The sequence below is a fragment of the Canis lupus genome, chromosome 2, assembly GCF_011100685.1.
Source record: "Canis lupus familiaris isolate Mischka breed German Shepherd chromosome 2, alternate assembly UU_Cfam_GSD_1.0, whole genome shotgun sequence".
Lineage (NCBI taxonomy): Eukaryota > Metazoa > Chordata > Mammalia > Carnivora > Canidae > Canis > Canis lupus.
This window is the reverse complement of record NC_049223.1, coordinates 4,073,768-4,097,238: the sequence shown is the minus strand read 5'-3', so window position 1 is coordinate 4,097,238 and position 23,471 is coordinate 4,073,768. Positions and strand designations below refer to the sequence as shown.

Here is a 23,471-nt window from a genome sequence, read left to right as displayed (position 1 = left end):
TATCTGATATAAGGATGGCTACCCCTGCTTTCTTTTGAGGACCATTTGAATGGTAAATGGTTCTCCAACCTTTTATTTTCAGGTTGTAGGTGTCCTTCTGTCTAAAATGAATCTCTAGTAGACAGCAAATAGATGGGTCCTGCTTTTTTATCCAGTCTGACACCCTGCGGCTTTTGATGGGGTCATTAAGCCCGTTCACGTTCAGAGTTACTATTGACAGATATGAGTTTAGTTTCATCATGCTATCTGTTCAGTCCTTGTTTTTGTGGATTGTTCCACTGGACAGTCCCCCTTAAAATTTCTTGCAGAGCTGGTTTGGAGGTCACATAATCTTTCAGTTCCTGCCTGTCGTGGAAGCTCTTTATCTCTCCTTCCATTCTGAATGAGAGCCTTGCTTCATAAAGTATTCTTGGTTGCATGTTCTTCTCATTTAGAACCCTGAATATATCCTGCCAGCCCTTTCTGGCCTGCGAGGTCTCTGTGGAGAGGTCTGCTGTTACCCTAATATTCCTCCCCATAAAATTCAGGGATTTCTTGTCTCTTGCTGCTTTAAGGATCTTCTCTTTATCTTTGGAATTTGCAAGCTTCACTACAAATGTCGAGGTGTTGAACGGTTTTTATTGATTTTAGTGGCGGGGGGGGGATCTCTCTATTTCCTGGATCTGAATGTCTGTTTCCCTTCCCAGATTAGGAAAGCTTTTCAGCTAGGATTTGTTCAAATACATATTCTGACCCTCTGTCCCTTTCCGCGCCCTCGGGAACCCCAATTAAACGTAGGTTTTTCTTCTTCAGGCTGTCGTTTTTTCCCTTAATCTATCTTCATGGTCTTTTAATTGTTTGTCTCTTTTTTCCTCAGTTTCCCTCTTTGCCATCAACTTGTCTTCTATGTTACTCACTCGTTCTTCCACCTCGTTAACCCTCGTCGTTAGGACTTCTAGTTTGGATTGCATCTCATTCAATTGATTTTTAATTTCTGCCTGATTAGATCTAAATTCTGCAGTCATGAAGTCTCTTGAGTCATTTATGGTTTTTTCTAGAGCCACCAGTAGCTGTATAATAGTGCTTCTGAATTGGCTTTCTGACATTGAATTGTAATCCAGATTTTGTAACTCTGTGGGAGAGAGGACTGTTTCTGAGTCTTTCTTTTGAGGTGAGGTTTTCCTTCTAGTCATTTTGCTCAGTGCAGAGTGGCCAAAAACAAGTTGTATTGGGAAAAGGAGAAAAAGAGAGGAGAGAAAGAAGGAAAGAAAAGAGGAAAAGAAAAAAGAAAAGGAAGAAAAAAAGGAAAAAAAGAGAAGAAAAAGAGAAATAAAAAGAAAGAAAGGGGAAAAAGGGTGGGGGAAGCAATCAGAAATCAAAAAGAAAAAAAAAACACAGGGGGAATATCTTCTGTTTCTGTATACTTCAAGTCTCTTGACTTCCCCTGGAACTTGGCCGTCTAGCTTGTGTTCTGGGGGAGGGGCCTGTTGTGCTGATTTTCAGGTGTTAGCACTTGGGGGAGCTGCTCTGCCCCCTGCCTGGTGCAGGGCTCAGTGGGGTTGTTTCCCCCGTGAGGCCCCAGGAGGAACAACCCCAGTGGTGGCGGCCAGCTCTGGAGTCCTGGAGTCAGCTCCCGCAGTAACCACAGAGCTCTCTGTCTGCAGGGCCTGGAGGCTCCAGGGCGGGGCCGCTGATCTGCTCAGCTCCGTGCAGGAGCGTCCTTGCTGTCCTGGTCCCTCCCGGCCTCTGCCTGTCCCGGGGAGGCCGGATCCTGGGCTGTGTCCCAGCGCCCTGTGCTCCGGGGCCTGCACTGTTGGATTCGCGCTCCCGCCCTGCAGCCCCCTCCGCGAAGCCGCCCCCGAGCCCCTCCGAGCTGCTCCGGGTCCCGCCTGCGCGCTGCAGCCCTTAGGGAGCTCGGCGCACTCTCCCCGGGCGCAGGTGTCTGTTACTGTCCCAGGGAACCCGAGGGCATCCCCGCCCTCCTGGGTCCTGCTCCAGCTCCCTGCGAGCCCCTTTCCGCCCGGGAAGGTCGGTGCAGCTCCTGCTCCTCCGGGACGGGGCTCTCCTGTCCTGGGGACACTCGCCCCGGCCTCAGCCCGGCTCCTCGCGGGGCCCCTCCCCCTTGGAGGCCTTTTGTTTCTTTATTTCTTTTTTCCATGTCTTCCTACCTTGATAGAAGCACGAACTCTTCTCACTGTAGCATTCCAGCTGTTCTCTCTTTAAATCTCAGGCTGAATTCGTAGATTTTCAGGATGATTTGAAGGTTATCTAGGGAATTCGGTGGCGACAGGTTATTTGGGGACCCCACTCTTCCGCCATCTTGCCCCTCTTCCCTTCTAAGCAAGAGCTTTAAACATGCATTTCACCAAAGAAGTATCTAAGTGACTAATAAACATTTGAAAGATATACACTCATAGTAGTGCATTAGAAAATCGAAATTAAAGACACAAGGATACTATGACATACCATCATTGAGTGTAAGTCTATAAGAATGATAGAATCAAGTCATGATAATGTTGTAGGGCAACTGAAACTTTCAGAACTTGCTGGTAGTAGTGTAAATTAATATACACATTTTGGACAACTGTTCACTTTTCTACTATTTATTGGGCTTAATGGCTGACTTACCAGAAATTATAGAGACCAAAAAGCAATAGAATGGCCTATTCAAAGTGCTGAAAGAAAAAAATATCAACCAAGAATTTTCTTCCTACCAAAACTCTCTCTCTGTAATAAAGGTAAAATAGAGATTCCCAAATATATTTAAGAAAGAAAGAGAAAGAGAGAACGCATTGCTAGTAGTTTGGCTTAATGAGAAATAAAAAGACAATTATTCAGACTAAAAGCAAGTGACCTCACATAGTAATCTGAATTCCCTAAAAAAGAGAATGGGTAAAAAAAATTCTATAAATAAAAAACACAGTATATGTACATATTTCATCACTTTTCCATCTTCATTGATTTGAGAGGTAATCATATAAAACCATATATATATGTTTGTATCATTGGACCTATGACATGTAATGATGTAGTATATTTCACAATAGCAACACAAAGATGGGTAGGAACAGCAATGTATTCAGGTAAAAAAAAAATTTATATCAGATGGTAAATTGAATCCCCAGGAACAAATGAAAGAACCAGAAGTTGTAAATAAGATCAATATAACACATATCATAAGCATATACTTGTTTTTTTTTTCTTATTCCAGCTTCTTTGAAAGGCTGTGTGAAAAATGCTGGTGCTATTTTGATGGTGATTGCATTAAATGTGTAAATTGTTTTGAGTAATACAGACATTTTAACATTTTCTCTTCCAATCCATGAGCATTGAATTTTTTTCCATTTCTTTGTGTCATCTTCAATTTCTTTCATAAATGTTCTGTAGTATTTGGAGTACAGGACTTATACATCTTTGGTTTGTGAATCAACCAATATGATGCACCACATTAATAAAAGAAGCAATAAGAACCATATGATCCTCTGAATAGTTGCAGAAAAAGCATTTGACAAAATACACTATCCATTCTTGAAAATCCTCAACCAAGTAGGGATAGAGGGAACATACCTCAATATCATAAAGGCCATATACAAAAACCCACAACTAATTCCATCTTCAATGGGGAAAACTGAAGGCTTTTCCTCTACGGTCAAGAAGAAGACAGGGATGTCTCATCACTGTTCTTTAACATAGTACTGGAAGTCTTAGCCTCATTAGTCAGACAACAAAAAGAAAGAAAAGGCCTCCATATAGGCAGGAAAGAAGTCAAACTTTCATTATTTGCAGATGACATGATACTGTATATAGAACACCTGAAAGACCCACCCAAAATTTCTAAAACTTATGCATGAATTCAACAAAGTCACAGGATACAAAATCAGTACAGAAATCTTTTGTACACTAATAATGAAACAGCAGAAATTGAAATCAAGAATCGATCACATTTATTCTTGCACCAAAACCAGCAAGATACCTAGGAATAAACCTAACAGAAGAAGTAAAAGATGGGTACTCTGTTATACACTTTTTAAAAGTAACCAGTGAAGTCCAAGCAGAATATAATTAAAAAAAAATTTGGAAAGTAGGAGGATAAAAAACGGAGAAAAATGTGATTCTTACTAGACTATAAATTTCTCCAGCACATAACTTTTAATTCCTAATACTTAACCTGATAGTTCATCAGACACTGTTCAAATTTTCTCTTCCTTATTTGAGGATCCTTCGCTTCCTCAATTCAAATGAAAACAAAACCTTCTTGTGTATACCAGTTGGCAGAAGAACCAGAGAAATCAAAATACGTCTACTAATTCTCCCCAGGTTTTTGTTGCTATAGATCTTACTACATTTACAAACTATTGTTACTTAATTACTGAAAACTCATTCCCCTAATCTGACACATTTCATTTTGGCAATGCAGCAGAGATGGCCACCTTTATACAGATTGCAGTGTTGGTACACTTGGATTATAATGCAATCTTTACTATTTATTAACTTAGCCATTTTTCCAAAGAAAGACTTCCACATCTGGATGACTAGTTCATGACATGTTTCTAAATTTAGGTACATGCTGCTAGAACCAACTTGACCACAAAACTTTAGATTCAGTGGTTGACTTTAGGTGACCATTCCTTTTTCAGAATAAACTTGCCTTTAACCATATTCATATATTTTCCCTGTAATGGGATCTATTTGGAATTTTTAAGTCAAGTAAAAACTTTAAAAAATCACATAAAAACTTAAATGAAGATAGACCACCTCTCAATCCTGTACTTCTGCAAATTTAACAGAAGTTAAATTCTAAATCCTCCTTTCAAGCTACAATGTCTACATGCCAAAGGCACCATGGAAGGTACTCCCGCCCCCCTCCAATCCACAGAATATCTTATTATTCATTTCCATTACCAATACCTACTTTTTGTTTTTGTAACTAAATAACAAAATATCCTTGGACTAATCAAAGAATTTATGCTCCCTGGTAATTTTTTTGTGACAATGGAGACAATGATTTGCAATGTAACCTGTGAAGAGAAAAGGTTATGTTTTATATGACTAGATATATCTCAATAGTATCATTATAATTTTAATGTAAACTCAAAAGGTATATTATTATCATAAACTCTCCAGGATATTTTAATTTAGCGTAAGACATAGCATTATGTGGAAAAAACACTGGTTAAAGGATTATGAGATGTAAGTTTGTGCATCAGTTTTGTCATTATCTGGATACATAGTCTTGGTCAAATCACTAACATATCTAAACCTCAGTATATAGAGGCTTAACAATTGCTAATATCCCTTCCAATAATACACTTTACCAATTCTGCAATACAAATATTTCACTATAATGCTTATTCATTAATAACAAGGCTTAATTAAATAAGTGCTACACACACACATTAAGTTTACCTTATGAAGTGTTTTCATATGTTTATTTCTATAGAAACCAATATAGAACAGTTGAAAGATGCTATTGGACCACATACATTTGTGGAGGAAATGAAAATACAATCAAAAAGTGTCCCTGGTAAGACAAGTTTCGCAAGTCTAATATTTCTAGTTTGTTTACCTTCTTTGCAGTTTAATGAAGATTGGATCTAAATGACAAGAGTAGGGATGCCTGGGTGGCTCAATGGTTGAGAGTCTTCCTTTGGCTCAAAACGTGATCCCGGAGTTCTGGGATCAAGTCCCACATCAGTCTCCTGCATGAAGCCTGTGTCACTGCCCCTCTCTCTATGTCTCTCATGAATAAGTAAATAAAATCTTTAAAAAAATAAATGACAAGAGTAGCTATGTGTTATTATTAAATAGGTAAAATCTTCATGAATACTCTCATAATTCATTATACTCTGATGTTTACTAGAAATAAAAATGTAGCTAGATATTATGGGTTTTAGAAGTCATCCATTTAGATATTAGACCATAAAAATCAAATGCTATAGTGACCTTAGAATATGGGTGATAAAAGTATGTCCAATGCTATTCTATTCATTTTCTACTTCTGGCTTGGAGAGAAAAAATTCCTTCAAATTTTCCAAAGGAGAAAGGCTACCTCACGAATATAATAGTAACAAGAGGAATTTAGGATAGTTGATTCATTAGTTACCATTTCCCTCTGTTTGATGGAAATACCAAACATATTATGGTATCTCAGCTGTAGTAGAGTACATTAGTTGTGTTATATAGTTTAGAGATTATATTACTGCTTTTACTCATATAACAGTGATAGACACACTGCTGATGGACTTCTAGTGTGGTATCAAAGAGGCAGACAGCTTAACAGATATGGAAAGGTACAAAGATAATCCTGTTAAAAACACTGTCATCCAAAGGTTACTGTGTATATATTGTAAGGCTTTGCCCTGTGGGAATAACTGTAAAGGCAAAGATATTTTGAAAAGAACAACATGGAAATTCAGCAGTTGAAAAATATAGTAACTGAAAATTTAAAATTCATTAGAAGTACTCAGTAGATTTATACTGCTAGAAGTAAGAACGAGCAAACATAAAGTACTGAAATACTACAGTAAGAGCAGAGTAATTAGAGCAGAGAATATAATTTAAGATAATGGCTAAAAGAGAATTAGGTGTTATAAATAAAATGATTAATATAGCAACCACTATCCATACATATTTGCTCTTCTTGTTTAAGTTTCTCCATAGGGCCCAAATTTTACTAATGATGAAACAATTATAATTAATTAATTTATATTTGTAGGTGTAGAAGGAGAATAGGACTTTAGAGTAACATACAGAACTCTATATCCAAAATATGATGTAACGTTACTAAATCTCAGAGGAATTTGATGGCATAAATATTAAGTAGATTCGACAATTGTGACTGTGACACATTTCTATGAACAAATTAAAAGCATTGATTAAACATTTAAAATGGGAAAATTGTACACTATATGTTTATTTTTTAAAAAATACTCTCAAGTATCTTATCTTGATGAAGTCCCAATAGTTCATTTTGCTTCTTATCTTGATGAAGTCCCAATAGTTCATTTTTGCTTTTGTTTCTTTTGCCTTTGTGGATGTATCTTGCAAGAAGTTACTGTGGCCGAGTTCAAAAAGGGTGTTGTCTGTGTTCTCCTCTAGGATTTTGATGGAATCTTGTCTCACATTTAGATCTTTCATCCATTTTGAGTTTATCTTAGTGTATGGTGCAAGAGAGTGGTCTAGTTTCATTCTTCTGCGTGTGGATGTCCAATTTTCCCAGCACCATTTATTGAAGAGACTGTCTTTCTTCCAGTGGATAGTCTTTCCTCCTTTATTGAATATTAGTTGACCATAAAGTTGAGGGTCCACTTCTGGATTCTCTATTCTTCATCAAGATAAGAAGCTTTTGCACAGCAAAGGATACAGTCAACAAAACTCAAAGACAACCTACAGAATGGGAGAAGATATTTGCAAATGACGTATCAGATAAAGGGCTAGTTTCCAAGATCTATAAAGAACTTCTTAAACTCAACACCAAAGAAACAAACAATCCAATCATGAAGTGGGCAAAAGACATGAACAGAAATCTCACAGAGGAAGAAATAGACACAGCCAACACGCACATGAGAGAATGCTCTGCATCACTTGCCATCAGGGAAATACAAATCAAAACCACAATGAGATACCACCTCACACCAGTGAGAATGGGGAAAATTAACAAGGCAGGAAACCAAAATGTTGGAGAGGATGTGGAGAAAGGGGAACTCTCTTACACTGTTGGTGGGAATGTGAACTGGTGCAGCTACTCTGGAAAACTGTGTGGAGGTTCCTCAAAGAGTTAAAAATAGACCTGCCCTATGACCCAGCAATTGCACTGCTGGGGATTTACCCCAAAGATTCAGATGCAATGAAACGCTGGGACACCTGCACCCCGATGTTTCTAGCTGCAATGTCCACAATAGCCACACTGTGGAAGGAGCCTCGGTGTCCATCGAAAGATGAATGGATAAAGAAGATGTGATTTATGTATACAGTGGAATATTACTCAGCCATTAGAAACGGCAAATACCCACCATTTGCTTCAACGTGGATGGAACTGGAGGGTATCATGCTGAGTGAAATAAGTCAATCGGAGAAGGACAAACATTATAGTCTCATTCATTTGGTGAATATAAATAATAGTGAAAGGGAATAGAAGGGAAGGGAGAAGAAATGGGTAGGAAATATCAGAAAGGGAGACAGAACATAAAGACTCCTAACTCTGGGAAACGAAGTAGGGGTGGTGGAAGGGGAGGAGAGTAGGGGTGGGGGTGAATGGGTGACGGGCACTGGGGGGGGGGGCACTTGACGGGATGAGCACTGGGTGTTATTCTGTATGTTGGCAAATTGAACACCAATAAATAATTAATTTATTATTTTAAAAAAATACTCAAGTAATTCAAGCAACATAGGATTTTTTTTAAGACTTAAAGCAATGGAAGGATATGGTGAAGGAGGAAATTTATGACTCTTAATATATCATAAACATGTATCTTTTATGCTCCTAGTGTTAAACCCAATGTTAGCAGGGCTATTCTCCTTGGATCTCTGCTTATATAAGAATCCCTTGCTTTCTCAATTCATGTGAGAATTGAGAGTTTTTCTAATTACATCCATTGGAGAAAGACCAGAGGGCTAAAATACATCTGCTAATTCTCTCCAGTTATGTGTTACTATAGCTCATATTACTTTCACAAATGTCATTATTTAATTATTAAAAACCTGTTCTGCTCAATCCAGTTTGTCTTTTGTTTTAGTAAAGATACCTCCTTATCTGATCTCTGCCTCCATTTAGATCACGGTGGCAGTATAATTTTTGCTGTCATGATGGTAGTGAAAACTTTAAAATTCATAGGCTCAGTCATTTCTATAAAGCAAGACTTCTAATCTGTGATGTCTGGATCATGGCAATGTTTCCCACTTCAGTTATATGTATGTTAGAACCAATTTTTGCCCAGGAAACTTTGCCCAGTAGGTAACCTAGTGTCAACAATTCTAGTTATTTCTTTTGCAATGTGAAATTCCTTTAAATAAGTTTCTTTTTATTTTTCTGTCATTAGACCTACGTAATAGTTTCCACATCCAGGAAAAAGTTAAAAATCATATAAAGACTCAAAGGAAAGGGATGCAATGCCAATTCTCATGTTAGTGCAAATTCCCCATTTTGTCCTCCCTAGTTAGAAGGTCTACATGCTAAGAGGAACTTGAGAGAGCACTTCATCTCATTCCATGTTATATGTTATTCTTTTCCACCACTAATGTCTACTTGATTCAAAGTGACATAATGTAATAAAAGGGAGAGCATTAAAATATTCCTGGACAAGTCAAAGAATTTCTGTCTCACAGTAAGGTCTGTGAGTCCAGTGACCATGGCTTATAAATTGACCTGAGAAAAAAATGTTATGTCCTGCCTAACCAGTTATATCCCTATCATATGAATGTGCTTTTAATATGTACATGAAAGTTATACTTAAAGTCAAACACTCTAGGGTGATTTAAATTTGCAAAATACTTTCTGTTTTCTGGGTAAAGCCCTAGATGAAGCATCAGTTTGTGCATCCATTTGGTCATCACCCAGATATGAGACATTTGTCAAGTCACTAAACATCTCTATGCTTCAGTATCTTGAGGCTTACATGTTTACTAACAGCTCTTCAGATTCTAAGGTATTACGTTTCTGCAATCCAGACATATCATTATAATTCTCCTATAATAAGAAATGCTAATTAGAGAAGTACTAGACACACAAACACACATGTGTTAACATTTACCTTACAAAAGTGTTTTGAAACTGTTTATTTCCATAGAGATTGATAGGGAGTCCCTCCCAGGTGCTATTGGAAGAAGTATAATAAAGAGAGAATTCAAGACACAGTTAAAGAGTCATCCTGGTAAGAGCAAAAATATTTCAAATCTATTTAAGGTTTATTTATTCCTTCTGGAATTCAAATTTGGATCTTTAAAGACTATAGAATCTATGTGCTATTATTACACGATAAAACATCTTCATAAAGTCCCTCCTATAATTAGTGGAATTCTAGCAGTTACTAAATGAACAATTAGCCACATATTATAGATTTTGGAACTCATCCATTAAGAATCCTTAAAAATCCTTAAAAATCCATTGCTAAATTGAGCTTGGAATATGCTTGATGGAAGCATTTCAAATGCTGTTCTACTCACTTTCTTTTTTCAGGATAGTTGTTTTGTATTTGCAAAGCAGAAATTCTAGCTTATGAAATGGATAAGAAGAGGAATTTAGCAGGTAGCTACTACATTGGTTATGAATTTTCTCTGTATGATTGAAATATCAAGCAAATTTATAATACCTCAGGTGAAGTAGAAACCTTTAGTTTTGTCATATAGCTCATAGTTTATACCACAGCCTCTTGTCCTGGTGGCAGCGTTTCACACACTTCTTATCAATCCTTGTGTGATACCAAAGGAGGTAGAGAACTTAACAGAGAAACAAAGGAAAGAAACAAAGGGACCCCTTTTAAGAAACTGTCATCCTAAAGTGACTGTGTGCATGTCTAAGTCTTTGCTCTCAGAGAAGCAACATTGCTTTTCACACTGGAGAGAAGGAGACTTTAGTACAATAAAAAAATGGCCCAGACTGATTTCTAGATAAATAATCAGGAAAACAACATTGACCCTCCAAAGTAGAGGGGAACTCAGTATCCAGATTTGCTACAGTATGTTGTCTAGAATATCCAGTTTTTACCAAAAAGAAAATGTGAGACATGAAAGAAATAGTAAAAGTGTGCACAATATACTAGGAACTTTAAGAAGAAAAGGTTTAAAAAATATTAAGGCATTGAGAGGGTGTTGTGAAGGAGGAAATTGTGGTTCTTACTAAATTATAAATTTCTCTAAGACATATCCTTTTCCACCCAGTTTTTAATCCTATTTTCTGTGAAATATTCTTAATGCCTCCTTGCTTATTTATGAATCTCTGCACACTCATTTCAAATGAACCATTCATTCCTACTTATACTAATTGCAGAAACAACCAGAGAGCCCCAAATATATCTCATAATATCACCATGTTGCATTGCACTGTCATTTTACTTTCACAAAATATCATTATTTATTGAAGCTTGTTCCATCCAATTGTGGTTCTTTTTGCTAAAGATACCCAAGGTGGTTCCCACCTCTTCTTAGGTTGTGGTGAATATATATTTGGGCTCTGAAAGTCATAGTACAACATTTACCAGTTATCTCAGGGATTACAACAAAGCAAGATCCACCTTATGGTGTTAGGTTGATGACAGGTTTCCAACCTCTGACACATGCTCTTTTATAACCAACTTTCATTCGCAAAATATTAGGTACACTATTTGACCCAGTCATGAATACTAATTATCTCCTGTTTGATTTTATGTAAATTCATTTTTAATATCTTTCATGTGTTTTTCCTCTTTTTTGACCTAGTTAGTATTTCCTAAATCCAGCAAATATTAAAATCACATAAGGGCGGCCCAAGTGGCTCAGTGGTTTAGCGCTGCCTTCAGTCCAGGGCCTGATCCTGGAGACCCAGGATCGAGTCCCACGTCAGGCTCCCTGCATGGAGCCTGCTTCTCCTGCCTGTGTCTCTGCCTCTCTGTGTATTCTCATGAATAAATAAATAAAATCTTAAAAATAAGTAAGTAAATAAATAAATAAATAAATAAAATCACATAAAAACTCAAATCAAATGAAATGCAATCTCAATACTTATACCACTGCAAATTCATTCATATTTCTTTCCCCAGCTACAAAGTGTACACATAAAGAGGAACTGAGAGACACTTTTTTTAGACTACAGAATATCTTACCTTTCTACATCACTGATGTCTACTTGACTTATATAACCTAAAAATGGCATAAAAGAGAGTCAAAGAATTGCTGCCTCATAGTAACTTTATCTGCTTTGGGCTTGTGGTTTATAACTTGAACTATGAACAAAAATGTCATCTTCCATCTCAATTGTATATCCTACAGTATGAATGTATTTTTAGCATAAACTTAGAATTGTATTATTAACATAAACTTCTCAAGATGATTTAAATTTTTATAAAAAGATAGCATTGTGTAGAAAAAGCACTGGTTAAAGAATTATGGGGTGTCAGTTTACGCATCAGTTTTGTTTTCATCTTGATAGGTTTTCTTGATCCAATCCCTAAACATTTCTGAGCCTCATTAGAATGAGGCTTAAATGGTTGCTAAGAGCCTTTCAAATTCTATGAAATCTTTAATTTGCAATTCAGACATTGTATTTTTCTCTTCTATAATAACAAATTCTGATTAAGTTTGTACTACAGACATGCGCGCACACACACACACACACACACACACACACACACACAGCCATACACTAATGTTTACCTTATAAAGTATTTGGAATTTGTTTGTTTATAGAGACTGATGTAGAACACTTGATATATACTGCTGAAAGAGAAAGAATAATTGATGAAATCAACACACAACTTAAAAGTCACTCTGGTAAGAACAAATATTTTTTAAGTCTAATATTTATGGTTTGTCTTTTGGAGATTTAATTAAGTATGGATCTTTAATGACAACAATGACTATATGTTATTGCATGGGTAAAAATCTTCATGAATTCCCTCTTATAATTAAGTAAAGTCTAGCATTTACTATCAATAGAAAATTAGCTAGACGTTATTAGTTTTAAAATTTATTTTGAAAGTAAGGTATAAAATCCAGTAGCTCTAGTGACCTGGAATATACTTGGTGCTATATTTCTCACTACTATTCTATTCACTTTGTATTGCTGGCTTAGAAAGAAAAGTTCTTTAAATTTGAAAAATCAAAAAAGGCTAGTTCATGAGTTTTATAAGAGCATTATAAAAGTTATTTCATTGGTTACCCAATTACTGTGTGTGTGTGGTACAATATTATATATATATACATATATCTACATATATATATATATTGGCATGTGAATTTACATCTCTACTAGAGTAGTTCTTTAGCTATGTTATATAATTCACAGATTACACTTCTGCTTCTAATGCTGGAGTAACACTGTTAGATACATTTCTCTATCTCTCTCTTTTGGGGGACATGCATGCACATGCATGCACACAAATGGGGGAAGGAGTGGGGCAGAGGGAGAGAGAGAGAGAGAGAGAGAATCTTAAGTGGGCTCCATGCTCATTGTGGAGCCTAATGGGGCAGGGCTCAATCTCACAACCCTAAGATCATGACCTGAGCTGAAATCAAGAGTTGGATGCTTAACCAACTGAGCCACCCAGGTGACCCAATACATTTCTCCTAGGTGCAAGAAATATTATAGTCATGAACTTTTTGCAGAATTGATGCCGAAATCTAGAACTTGGAAGTATTGAATCCTCATATACAAGCAACAAAATATGTGTTCTTGGTGAAATTTAAGATTAAGGCAAGATTTCTGAAACTTTACTTTTGAATGCTTTATTTATTTCATTATATCACACTTCTATTTTCATTATATCACATTGAAAAAAAACGTAGCTAAAAATAATCAAATATCAGGGTGCGTGGGTGACTCAGTTAAGCATCTGCATTTAGCTCAGGTCATGATCCCAGGGTCCTGGGATTGAGCTCTGTATTAGGCTCCCTGCTCAATGGGGAGCCTGCTTCTCCCTCTTCCTCTGCCTGCCACTCTTTCTTCTGTGCTCTCTCTCTGTCAAATAAATAAAATCTTTAAAAAATCAAATATCTTCTCCATTCAGTAGGTTACCTTTAATTTTATTTTATTTCCTTCACTGTGAAGAATGTTTTTATTTTGATGTAGTCCCAATAGTTTATTTTGCTCTCCCTTGCTTCAGGAGATATATCCAGAAAAATGTTGACTCATCCAATGTCAGAAATGTTACTTCCTAAGCTCTTTTCTAGGATTTTTATGGGTTCAGATCTCACATTTTAGTGTTTAATCCATTTTGAGCTCCATTAGCTATAACATGGATGGAACTACAGAGTATAATGCTAAGTGAAAAAAGTCAGAGAAAAACAAATACCATATGATTTCACGCATGTGGAATTTAAGAAATAAAACAAATGAACAATGGGGGAAAAGAGAAAGAAAAAAGAGAGAGAGAAACAAACCAAATAACAGACTCTTAACTACAGAGAACAAGCTGAATACTTGTCATGATGAACACTGACTATTGTATGGAATTGTTGAATTATTATAGAGTACACCTGGAACTAATACAACACTGTATGTATGTGAACTAAGGGGAATTAAAATAAAATTTTAAGAACATGAATCAGATCAAAAGTATTCACTGAAAGAGCTTATAACTAAGGTGATATAAAAATGAAGTTGTTTGAATCAAGCAGTTAAATTTGTGTTTTACTCTAACAAATGTGATAAATATTGAAGAGTCATTTTTCTATGTCTTTAATTTTCAGACTGTTTTTGTTTAGGTACTTTGAATTACTATTTGCTTCAGTGTTCCTCATTGTTAGGGGTTCTCATCAATTTAAAGTAATAACCTTTGGCACATCTGGCCTTAGTCAATTTAAAATACCATGCCCTTTAAGAACAAAATTAATTTAGTTGATTAATCTATGCTTATTTATTAATTGTGAATTTAAAGTTAAATGCACTAAACAAAATTTAAGAGAAATTGCTAAGAAGAAAAGAATCGAAAGGAGACTGCTGATCAAAGATAGAAATTAATATTCACACCTTTGATTAAAGGTCGAGATTAAGGAGGATGGGATACCTGGGTGCCTTAGCAGTTAAGCACCTGCCTTCCGCCCAGGTTGTGATCCTGGAGTCCCGGGATCGAGTCCCACATCAAGTCCCACTTCCATGGGCACCTGGGAGAGGAAGACCTGGTGAGCACTGCAGCAGGTGAATGATCACTACCCCAGGGCCTGGGGGCAGAGAGAAGCAGGCTATCCTCCGTTCCCTCCAGGAAGAGCAAAACCAAGGAGTGCACAAGATGGTGAAAGGTTTCCTGCCACCAGAAGCCCTTCAAATTTTACAAATCAGTGCCTCCATGCCCCCCAAGAGAATCTGAGCCAATGTGCATTAAGAGACTGCAGTTCCATACTTGCTGGGAACTCCTGACTCTAGGGCTGGAGATCGGACCTCACTTTTTCTTTTCTCCATTCACCCTGGAGAGGCCCAGCCTCCAGGGAACAAAGGTGTCACAGGGGAAAAAGCTCACCCTGAGGACAGCCACCTGGCAAGGTAGGGCATCTCCACCCAGACACAGACACCTGAGAATCAGCACAGCAGGCCCCTCCCTCAGAAGACCAGCTGGAAGAACAGGGGAAGAGCAAGTTTACTGACCAAGCAGCACTGGAAAGCTCCAGGACTAATGGAAAATAGCATATAGAACTCAAGCTTTTTTCCTTATGATTTATTGATCTTTCAAGTTAAAAATTTCCAATATTCTTTTTTTCCTGTCTTCACTACAATAATTTATAAACTCTTCATTTTTAACTTTTTTTTTTCCTTTTTGACTCATATTTATACAATTACATGTCATAGATATACTCTTCATTTTTGGCTTCCTTTTAATATATTCAATTTCACTTTGTAGATATATAAGTTTTGGGGTTTTGTTTTGTTTAGTTTTGTAATTTTGGAAGTTAACACCTTCTAACATACACACCAAAATAGACTCAGAACCAAGTGGAGCACAATATTGGTCAACACTGTGAGATTATATTCCCTCTTCCTTCCCATTCTGCCCCCCTCTTTTGTCTTCTTGTTTTTGTTCTGTTGTTGCTGTTGTTTCTATAAATAAGTTTTGCTTTTTTATATAAATTTGAAATTTAGTACCTTCTAACATACAGACCAAAATACACTCAAAACCAAAAGGATTACCATCTTGGTCCACTCTGTGAGGCTATATTCTCTCTCCCCAACCATTTCCTCCCCTCCTTTTAAAAATTTTTCCTGTTTTTTAAAATTTGGTTTCCCCTTGAATTGCCTTTCTTTTTTTTCTTTTATTTTCTGGTCTCTGATCTCTTCAGAATTCTCTAGCACATATTTTCATAGGTTATGGTTTATTTTTTTAAAGATTGTATTTATTTATTCATGAGAGACAGAGAGAGAGAGAGAGAGAGAGAGAGAGGCAGAGACAAAGGCAGAGGGAGAAGCAGGCTCTATGCAGGGAGCCTGACATGGGACTTGATCCTGGGTCTCCAGGATCAGGCCCTGGGCTGAAGATGGTGCTTAACCGCTGAGCCACCCAGGCTGCCCTATGGTTGATATTTTTTACTCTACTCACTCATATAGCCATTCTGCACTATACAAAATGATTAGAAGGAAGAATTAACTACAAAAGAAAGTACCAGAAGTAATACTCTTTGCCAAAGATCTAGTGGATATGGATTTAAGTTAGATGTCAGAGATACAATTCAATTACAATTATAAAATTACTGGTGGCTCTTGAGAAAAGCATAAAAGACTCTAGAGATACTCTTACTGCAGAAATGAGATCTAATTAGGCCAAAATTAAAAATATTTTAACTGAGATGCAGTTTAAACTGGATGTTCTAACAGCTAGGGTTAATGAGGTAGAAGAGAGAGTGAGTGATACAGAAGACAAGTTGATGGAAAGGAAGGAAACGGAGAAAAAGAGAAAATAAAAACTAAGAAGGAAGCTGAGGAAAAGAGAGGGGAAAAAAACACCCACAAAGAGAGACTCCAAGAATTAAGTGATAGTTTGAGAAAGAATAATATTCATCCTACTGGGATTCCAGAGGTCATGGAGAGAGAAAGGACCAGAAAGTATGTTTGAACAAATCATAGTTGAGAACTTCCCTAATCTGATGAAGGAAACAGGCATTCATATCCAAGAAGTAGAGAGGAAACCCCTATCCCGAAAAACCAAGAAAAAATCAATCAACATCCTGATATATAATAGTGAAGCTTTCAAATTTAAGATATAAAGAGAAAATCTTAAAAGTAGCTCAAGACAAAGATTCCTAACTTATATGAAGAAAAATATCAAATTAACAGCAGGCCCATCCACAGAGACCTGGAAGACCAGAAAGGGCTGGCATGATATATTCAGGGTACTAAACAAGAAAAACATGCAGCCAAGAATATGCTTTCCAGAAATAATATCAGAATAGAAGGAGAGATAAAGAGCTTCCAGGATAGACAGACACTGGAAGAATATGTGACCCCCAAATGGGCTCTGCAAGAAATATTAAGGGAGACCCTGTAAGTGAAGAGGGAGCCCAAAGAAACAATCTGCAGAAACAGGGAATGTATGTAGGTAATACTCTGACACTAAATTAATATCTTTCAAAAGTTACTGTGAATGTGAATGGACTAAATGATCCAATCAAAAGACACAGGGTATCAGATTGAATAAAAAGCAAATTCCATCTATATGCTGTCTACAAGAAACTCATTTTAGACTCAAGGACACCTTCAGATGGAAAATAAGGGAATGGAGAAACATTTACCATGCAAGTGGTCCTCAAAAGAAAGCTGGGGTAACAATCTTCATATCAGATAAATTAGATTTTATACCAAAGACTATACGAAGAGATGAAGAGGGACGCTATATCATACCTAAAGGGTCTATCCAACAAGAAGACCTAACAATCATGAATATTTATGCCCCTGATGTGGGAGCATCCAATTATATCAACCATTTAATAACCAAAGTAGAGAGACACGCAGATAATAATACATTAATAGTAAGAGACTTCAAGATGGCATTTTTATCCAAGGACAGGTTTTCTAAACAGAAGATCAGCAAAGAAACAAGAGCTTTAAATGACACACTGGACCAAATGGATTTCACAGATATGTACAGAACATTTCATCCTAATGCAACTGAATACACATTATTCTCAAGTGCACATGGAATTTTCTCCAGAAAAGACCACATAATGGGTCACAAATCAGGTCTCAACTGATACCAAAAGTTTGGGATTATTTCCTGCATATTTTCAGACCACAATGTATTGAAACTAGAACTCAATCACAAGAAGAAACTTGGAAGGAAAGAAAACTTGGAGGTCAAAGAGCATCCTACTAAAAGATGAATGAGTCAACCAGAAAATTAGAGAAGAATTAAAAAAGATTCATGGAAACTAATGAAAATGAAAACACAATAGTTCCAAATCTTTGGGATACAAAAGGTGGTCCTAAGAGGGAAACACATTTCAATACAAGCCTCCCTCAAAAAAAGAGAGAGAGAGAGAGAGAAATCTCAAATACACAAGCTAATCTTAAAGTAATTGGAGAAAGAACAGGAAATAAAGCCTAAAGCAAGGAGAAGAGAGATAATAAAGATTCGAGCAGAACTCAATGAAATAGAGACCAGAAGAACTGTAGAACAGATCAACAAAACCAGGAGCTGGTTCTTTGAAAGAATTAGTAAGATATATAAACCCCTACCCAACCTTATTAAGAAGAAAAAAGACTTAAACTAATAGACTCACAACTGAAAGAGGAGAGATCACAACCAATACCAAGGAAATACAAATGATTTTTAAAACATGAGCAACCATATGCCAACAAATCAGGCAATCTAGAAGAAATGGATACATTCCTGGAAACCTACTCCTTACCAAGATTGAAACAGGAAGAAATTTAAAAACCCTGAACAGACCAATAATTAGCAAGGAAATTGAAGCAGTCATCAAAAACCTCCTAAGAAACAAGAGTCCAGGGCCAAATGGCTTCCCAGGGGAATTCTACTAAACATTTAAAAAAGAAATAATACCTATGCTACTAAATCTGTTTCAAAGGATAGAAATGGAAGGAATACTTCCAAGCTCATTCTATGAGGCCAGCATTACTTTAATCCCAAAACCAAAGACCCCACTAAAAAAAGAGAACTACAGACCAATATCCCTGATGAACGTGGATGTAAATATTCTCACCAAGACACTAGCCAATGAGATCCAAGAGTACGTTAAAAGGATCATTCACCATGACAAAGTGGGATTTATCCCTGGGATGCAAGAGTGGTTCAACATTTGTAAAACAGAGTGATCAATCCCATCAAAAAAAGAAGAGATGAGAACCATATGATCTTCCCAATAGATGCAGAGAAAGCATTTGAAAAAATACAGAATCCATTCCTGATTAAAACTCTTCAAAGTGTAGGGATAGAGGTAACATTCCTCAATATCTTAAAAGCCATATATATATGAAAAGCCCACAATGAATACCATTCTCAATGGGGAAAAATTGAGAGCTTTTCCCCTGAAGTCAGGCACATTACGGGATGCCCACTCTTATCACTTTTGTTCAACATAGTCTAGAAGTCCCATCCTCAACAACCAGACAACAAAAAGAAAAGGCATTCAAGTTGGCAAAGAAATCAAACTCTCCCTCTTCACAGATGATATGATACTGTATACAGAAAACCCAAATACTCCACCTCCAAATTGCTAGAATTCATACAGCAATTTGGCAATGTGGCAGGATACAAAATCAATGCACAGAAATCAGTGACATTTCTATACACTAATAATGCGACTCAAGAAGGAGAATTTAAAGAACCAGTCCCATTTCCAATTGCACCCAAACCATAAGATACATAGAAATAAACCTAACCAAAGAGATAAAGGATCTGTACTCTAAAAACTGCAGAACATTTATTAAAGAAATTGAAACACATACAGATGAATAAACATTCCATGCTCGTGGATTGAAAGAATTAATATTGTTAAAATATGTATACTTTAAAGCACTCTACAGTTCAATGTAATCCTTAACAAAACACCATAATCATTTTTTACAGGGCTGGAACAAACAATCCTAAAATTTGTATGGAACAAAAAAAAAAAAAAAAACCCAAATAGCCAAAGGAATGTTAAAAATGAAAACCAAAGCTGGAGGCATCACAGTTCCAGACACAAACTGTAATCATCAAGACAGTATGGTACTGGCACAAAAACAGACACATAGATCAGTGGAACATAATAAAGAATCCAGAAATGGACCCTCAACTCTATGGTCAACTCATCTTCAACAAACAGGAAAGACTATTCACTGGAAAAAGGACAGTCTCTTCAATAAATGGTGCTGGGCAAATTGGACAACCACATGCAGAAAAATGAAACTGGGCCATTCTCTTATACCATACACAAAGATAAACTCAAAATAGTTGAAGTATCTAAATATGAGATAAGAACCTATCAAAATCCTAGAGGGGAACACAGGCAACAACCTTTTTTACCTTGACCACAGCAACTTCTTGCAAGATACATCCATGAAGGCAAGGGAAACAAAAGCAAAAATGAACTATTGGGACTTCATCAAGATAAAAACTTCTGCACAGCCAAGGAAACAGTCAACAAAACTAAAAGACAACCTACAGAATGGGAGAAGATATTTGCAAATGACATATCAGATAAAGGGCTAGTATCCAAAATCTATAAAGAACTTATCAAACTCAATACCCAAAAACAAACATTCTAATCATGAAATGGGTAGAAATTTGAAATGAAAAGACATTTCTCCAAAGAAGATATACACATGGCCAACAGACACAAGAAAAAATGTTCCACATCACTTGCCACCAGGGAAATACAAATCAAAACCACAAATACCACCTCACAGTGAGAATGGCTAAAATTAACAAGACAGGAAACAACAAATGTTGGTGAGGATGTGGAGAAAGGGGAACCGTCTTGCACTGCTGGTGGGAATGTGAACTGGTACAGCTGCTCTGGAAAATTGTGTGGAGGTTCCTCAAAGAGTTAAAAATAGACCTGCCCTACGACCCAGCAATTGCACTGCTGGGGATTTACCCCAAAGATACAAATGCAATGAAAAGCTGAGACACCTGGACCCTGATGTTTCTAGCAGCAATGTCCACAATAGCCAAACTGTGGAAGGAGCTATGATGTCCTTCCTCAGATGAATGGCTAAAGAAGATGTAGTATACATATATAGTGGAATACTAAACCATCAGGAAGGATGAATACCTACCATTTACATCGACATGGATGGAACTAGATGGGAGAAAACTTTCTAAAACGGACTTTGACATAATATGATATATCATAGAAATAAAAGTAATAAATGACATTTCCTTTAAAATATTTGGCAAGAGAAAAGAAGGATTATAGTAATGAATGACATCAATATTACAGGAATTTTGTGGGGGGGGGTTGTTTTCTTTTGGGTTTTTGTTTGTTTGTTTTTTTGTTTGTTTTACCATCTCCCCTTTGGGAAAAAAAAAAACAATTTGATGATTATCCACAGATGAGAGACACTTTGTTGAAATACAGGAGTCCAGCAAAGAAGTTCTAGAACACTGTTAGAACAACAATAAAATCTGAGATTGGATACATTGTGGAAGGTAAAAGGAATAGTTTGATCTTACCTACACTACTCCTTCTGCAGGACAACATACTTCGTGTTCATACTTCAACATACTTCATACTTTCAGGGCTCTCTTGAGCCCTTTTCATCCTGAGATTTCTCCCATGGGAAAAAGTGAGAGCATGTGAGTGAGTACCCAGCTTCTCTAGCTATGTAGGATACCGTTTAAAAGAAAAAAAAAAAAAAGACCCATTTCTCTCTTGGGTCAGCCAGACTGAATCATAAGCTGCATGACCTGAGGGAAGAGAGTGGCTGAGAGAACAGTTGCCAAGGCTCAGAATTGAATGTATAAAAGGGATGTGACTGCTAAGTGTGTCAAGAACTCCATCAGCAGGCCCATACATCTGGTCTGAAAACACTTCACCTGTGGATCCCCTGAAAACTGGCCCACAGTCAACTCCAGTATTCGATGTGTCTCACCCACATAAACTCCACCTTGTGACTGGCTGCCTATGCATGCTCCAACAGCAAGGGTCAGCTTTGACAGACAGTGAACACTCACAGAAAGCTGATCTGGAAGAAACCGTTAACTTGAGCACTCAGTATTGCTATAAGAAAAACAAAAAGGAGGCTCTCAGCATCCAATCTGTCCTTACAGCACAGGAAGAAGGCTTAAGAATTCTGCCACAAAAGAGAACAAGAAGTATGGAGCAGGCATACCCATAGAAAAGGTCTGAAAAAAAAATTAGAATTCCTAACAGGGCTGACAGAAGGAATTTCTCTCTGAAAGCCAGTCAGTAAACCTGGAGAAGGTGACTTTTTTTAATGCAATGATACCATGAAAGAAATACAATAATTTTTCAATAACCCAAAAGAAATGGAGATTTACAATTTAACTGATAAAGAATTCAAAATAACTGTTGTAATGAAGCTCAGTGAGCTACAAGAAAACACAGAAAGATAGCTCAACAAAAGCAGGAAAAGAATACACAAACAAAAAGAAATATTGAATGAAGAGATAGAAATCATAAAGAAAAATCAAAAAGAAATTCCAGAGTTGATAGTGGATCCAGCAGAGGAAAATATATGTAAAGTAGAAGATAATATTGAAATTATACAAAGAAGAGAAAATTAAAAAGAATTAAGACTATAAACTGTGGAACACCAATAATCTAACTAATACATGAATGATTCAATCCCAGAAGAAGAGAAGGAGAAGTGTAGAGCTTATGAAATAATGGCTGAGAACTTCCCAAATATAGGGAGATACTTGAATATCCAAGTTCACAAAGCTAAGAAATCACTGCGAAATTTCAATCCATAACAATATTTGCCAATACACATTATAATAAACCTGTCTAAAATCAAATACAAAGAGAGATTTTAAAAGCAACAAGAGAAAAATATTTCATACAATGGGAATCCTCTCAGGCATTAGAATCAATCTCTGCAAAAACATTACAAGCCACAAAACAGTGGGAAAATATATTCAAGTGTTGAAAAAACTGCCTAGGCATACATAACATGTTTTATGTTTTTGATGTCATAATTTACGTTTGTAAAAAAAAAAAGTTAGATCAAGGAATTCAGTAAAGTTGCAGGATGCAAAATTAACATGCAAAAATCAGTAGCATTTGTATACACTAACAACAAATTACCTGAAATAGGAATAAAGAAAATGGGATATCCCTGGGTGGCTCAGCAGTTTAGTGCCTGCCTTTGGCCCAGGCATAGTCCTGGGGTCCCAGGATCAAGTCCCACATCAGGCTCCCTGCATGGGGCCTGCTTTTCCCTCTGCCTGTGTCTCTGCCCCACCCCTCTGTGTGTGTGTGTGTGTGTGTGTGTGTGTGTGTGTGTGTGTGTGTGTCTCATGAATATATAAATAAAATCTTTGGGAAAAAAAGAGGAATAAAGAAAATGATCCCATTTATAATAGCATTAAAGATTTATTTATTTATTCATGAAAGACATAGAGAGGGAAAGAGAGAGAGGCAGAAACATAGGCAGAGGGAGAAGCAGGCTCCATGCAGGGAGCCAGGTGTGGGACTCGATCCTGGGTCTCCAGGATCAGGCCCTGGGCTTAAGGCGGCGCTAAACCGCTGAGCCACCAGGGCTGCCCAGCATTAAAGATTTAAATACTTAGGAATAAGTTTAACCCAGGAAGTAAAATATATTCATATATTATGCTGAGTGAAATAAGTCAATCGGAGAAGGACAAACATTATATGGTCTCATTCATTTGCGGAATATAAAAAATAGT

General features: G+C 36.8%; 1 protein-coding gene across 7 annotated transcripts in view; it reads left to right on the top strand.

Annotated features, from left to right (window-relative positions):
- The window catches only part of CCDC7 (coiled-coil domain containing 7), a 383,402-nt gene that overhangs the window by 316,702 nt on the left and 43,229 nt on the right, over positions 1 to 23,471 (top strand). For 4 of the 7 annotated variants that reach the window (XM_038529717.1, XM_038529711.1, XM_038529713.1 and 1 more), the window contains exons 30-32: positions 5,420 to 5,503; positions 9,765 to 9,848; positions 12,358 to 12,441. In XM_038529717.1, the coding sequence (XP_038385645.1) occupies positions 5,420 to 5,503; positions 9,765 to 9,848; positions 12,358 to 12,441 (252 nt within the window). Of the gene's footprint in view, positions 1 to 5,419; positions 5,504 to 9,764; positions 9,849 to 10,153; positions 10,223 to 12,357; positions 12,442 to 23,471 lie in introns of those variants that run through there. The other 3 variants (XM_038529718.1, XM_038529714.1, XM_038529715.1) reach the window with 3 other exon arrangements.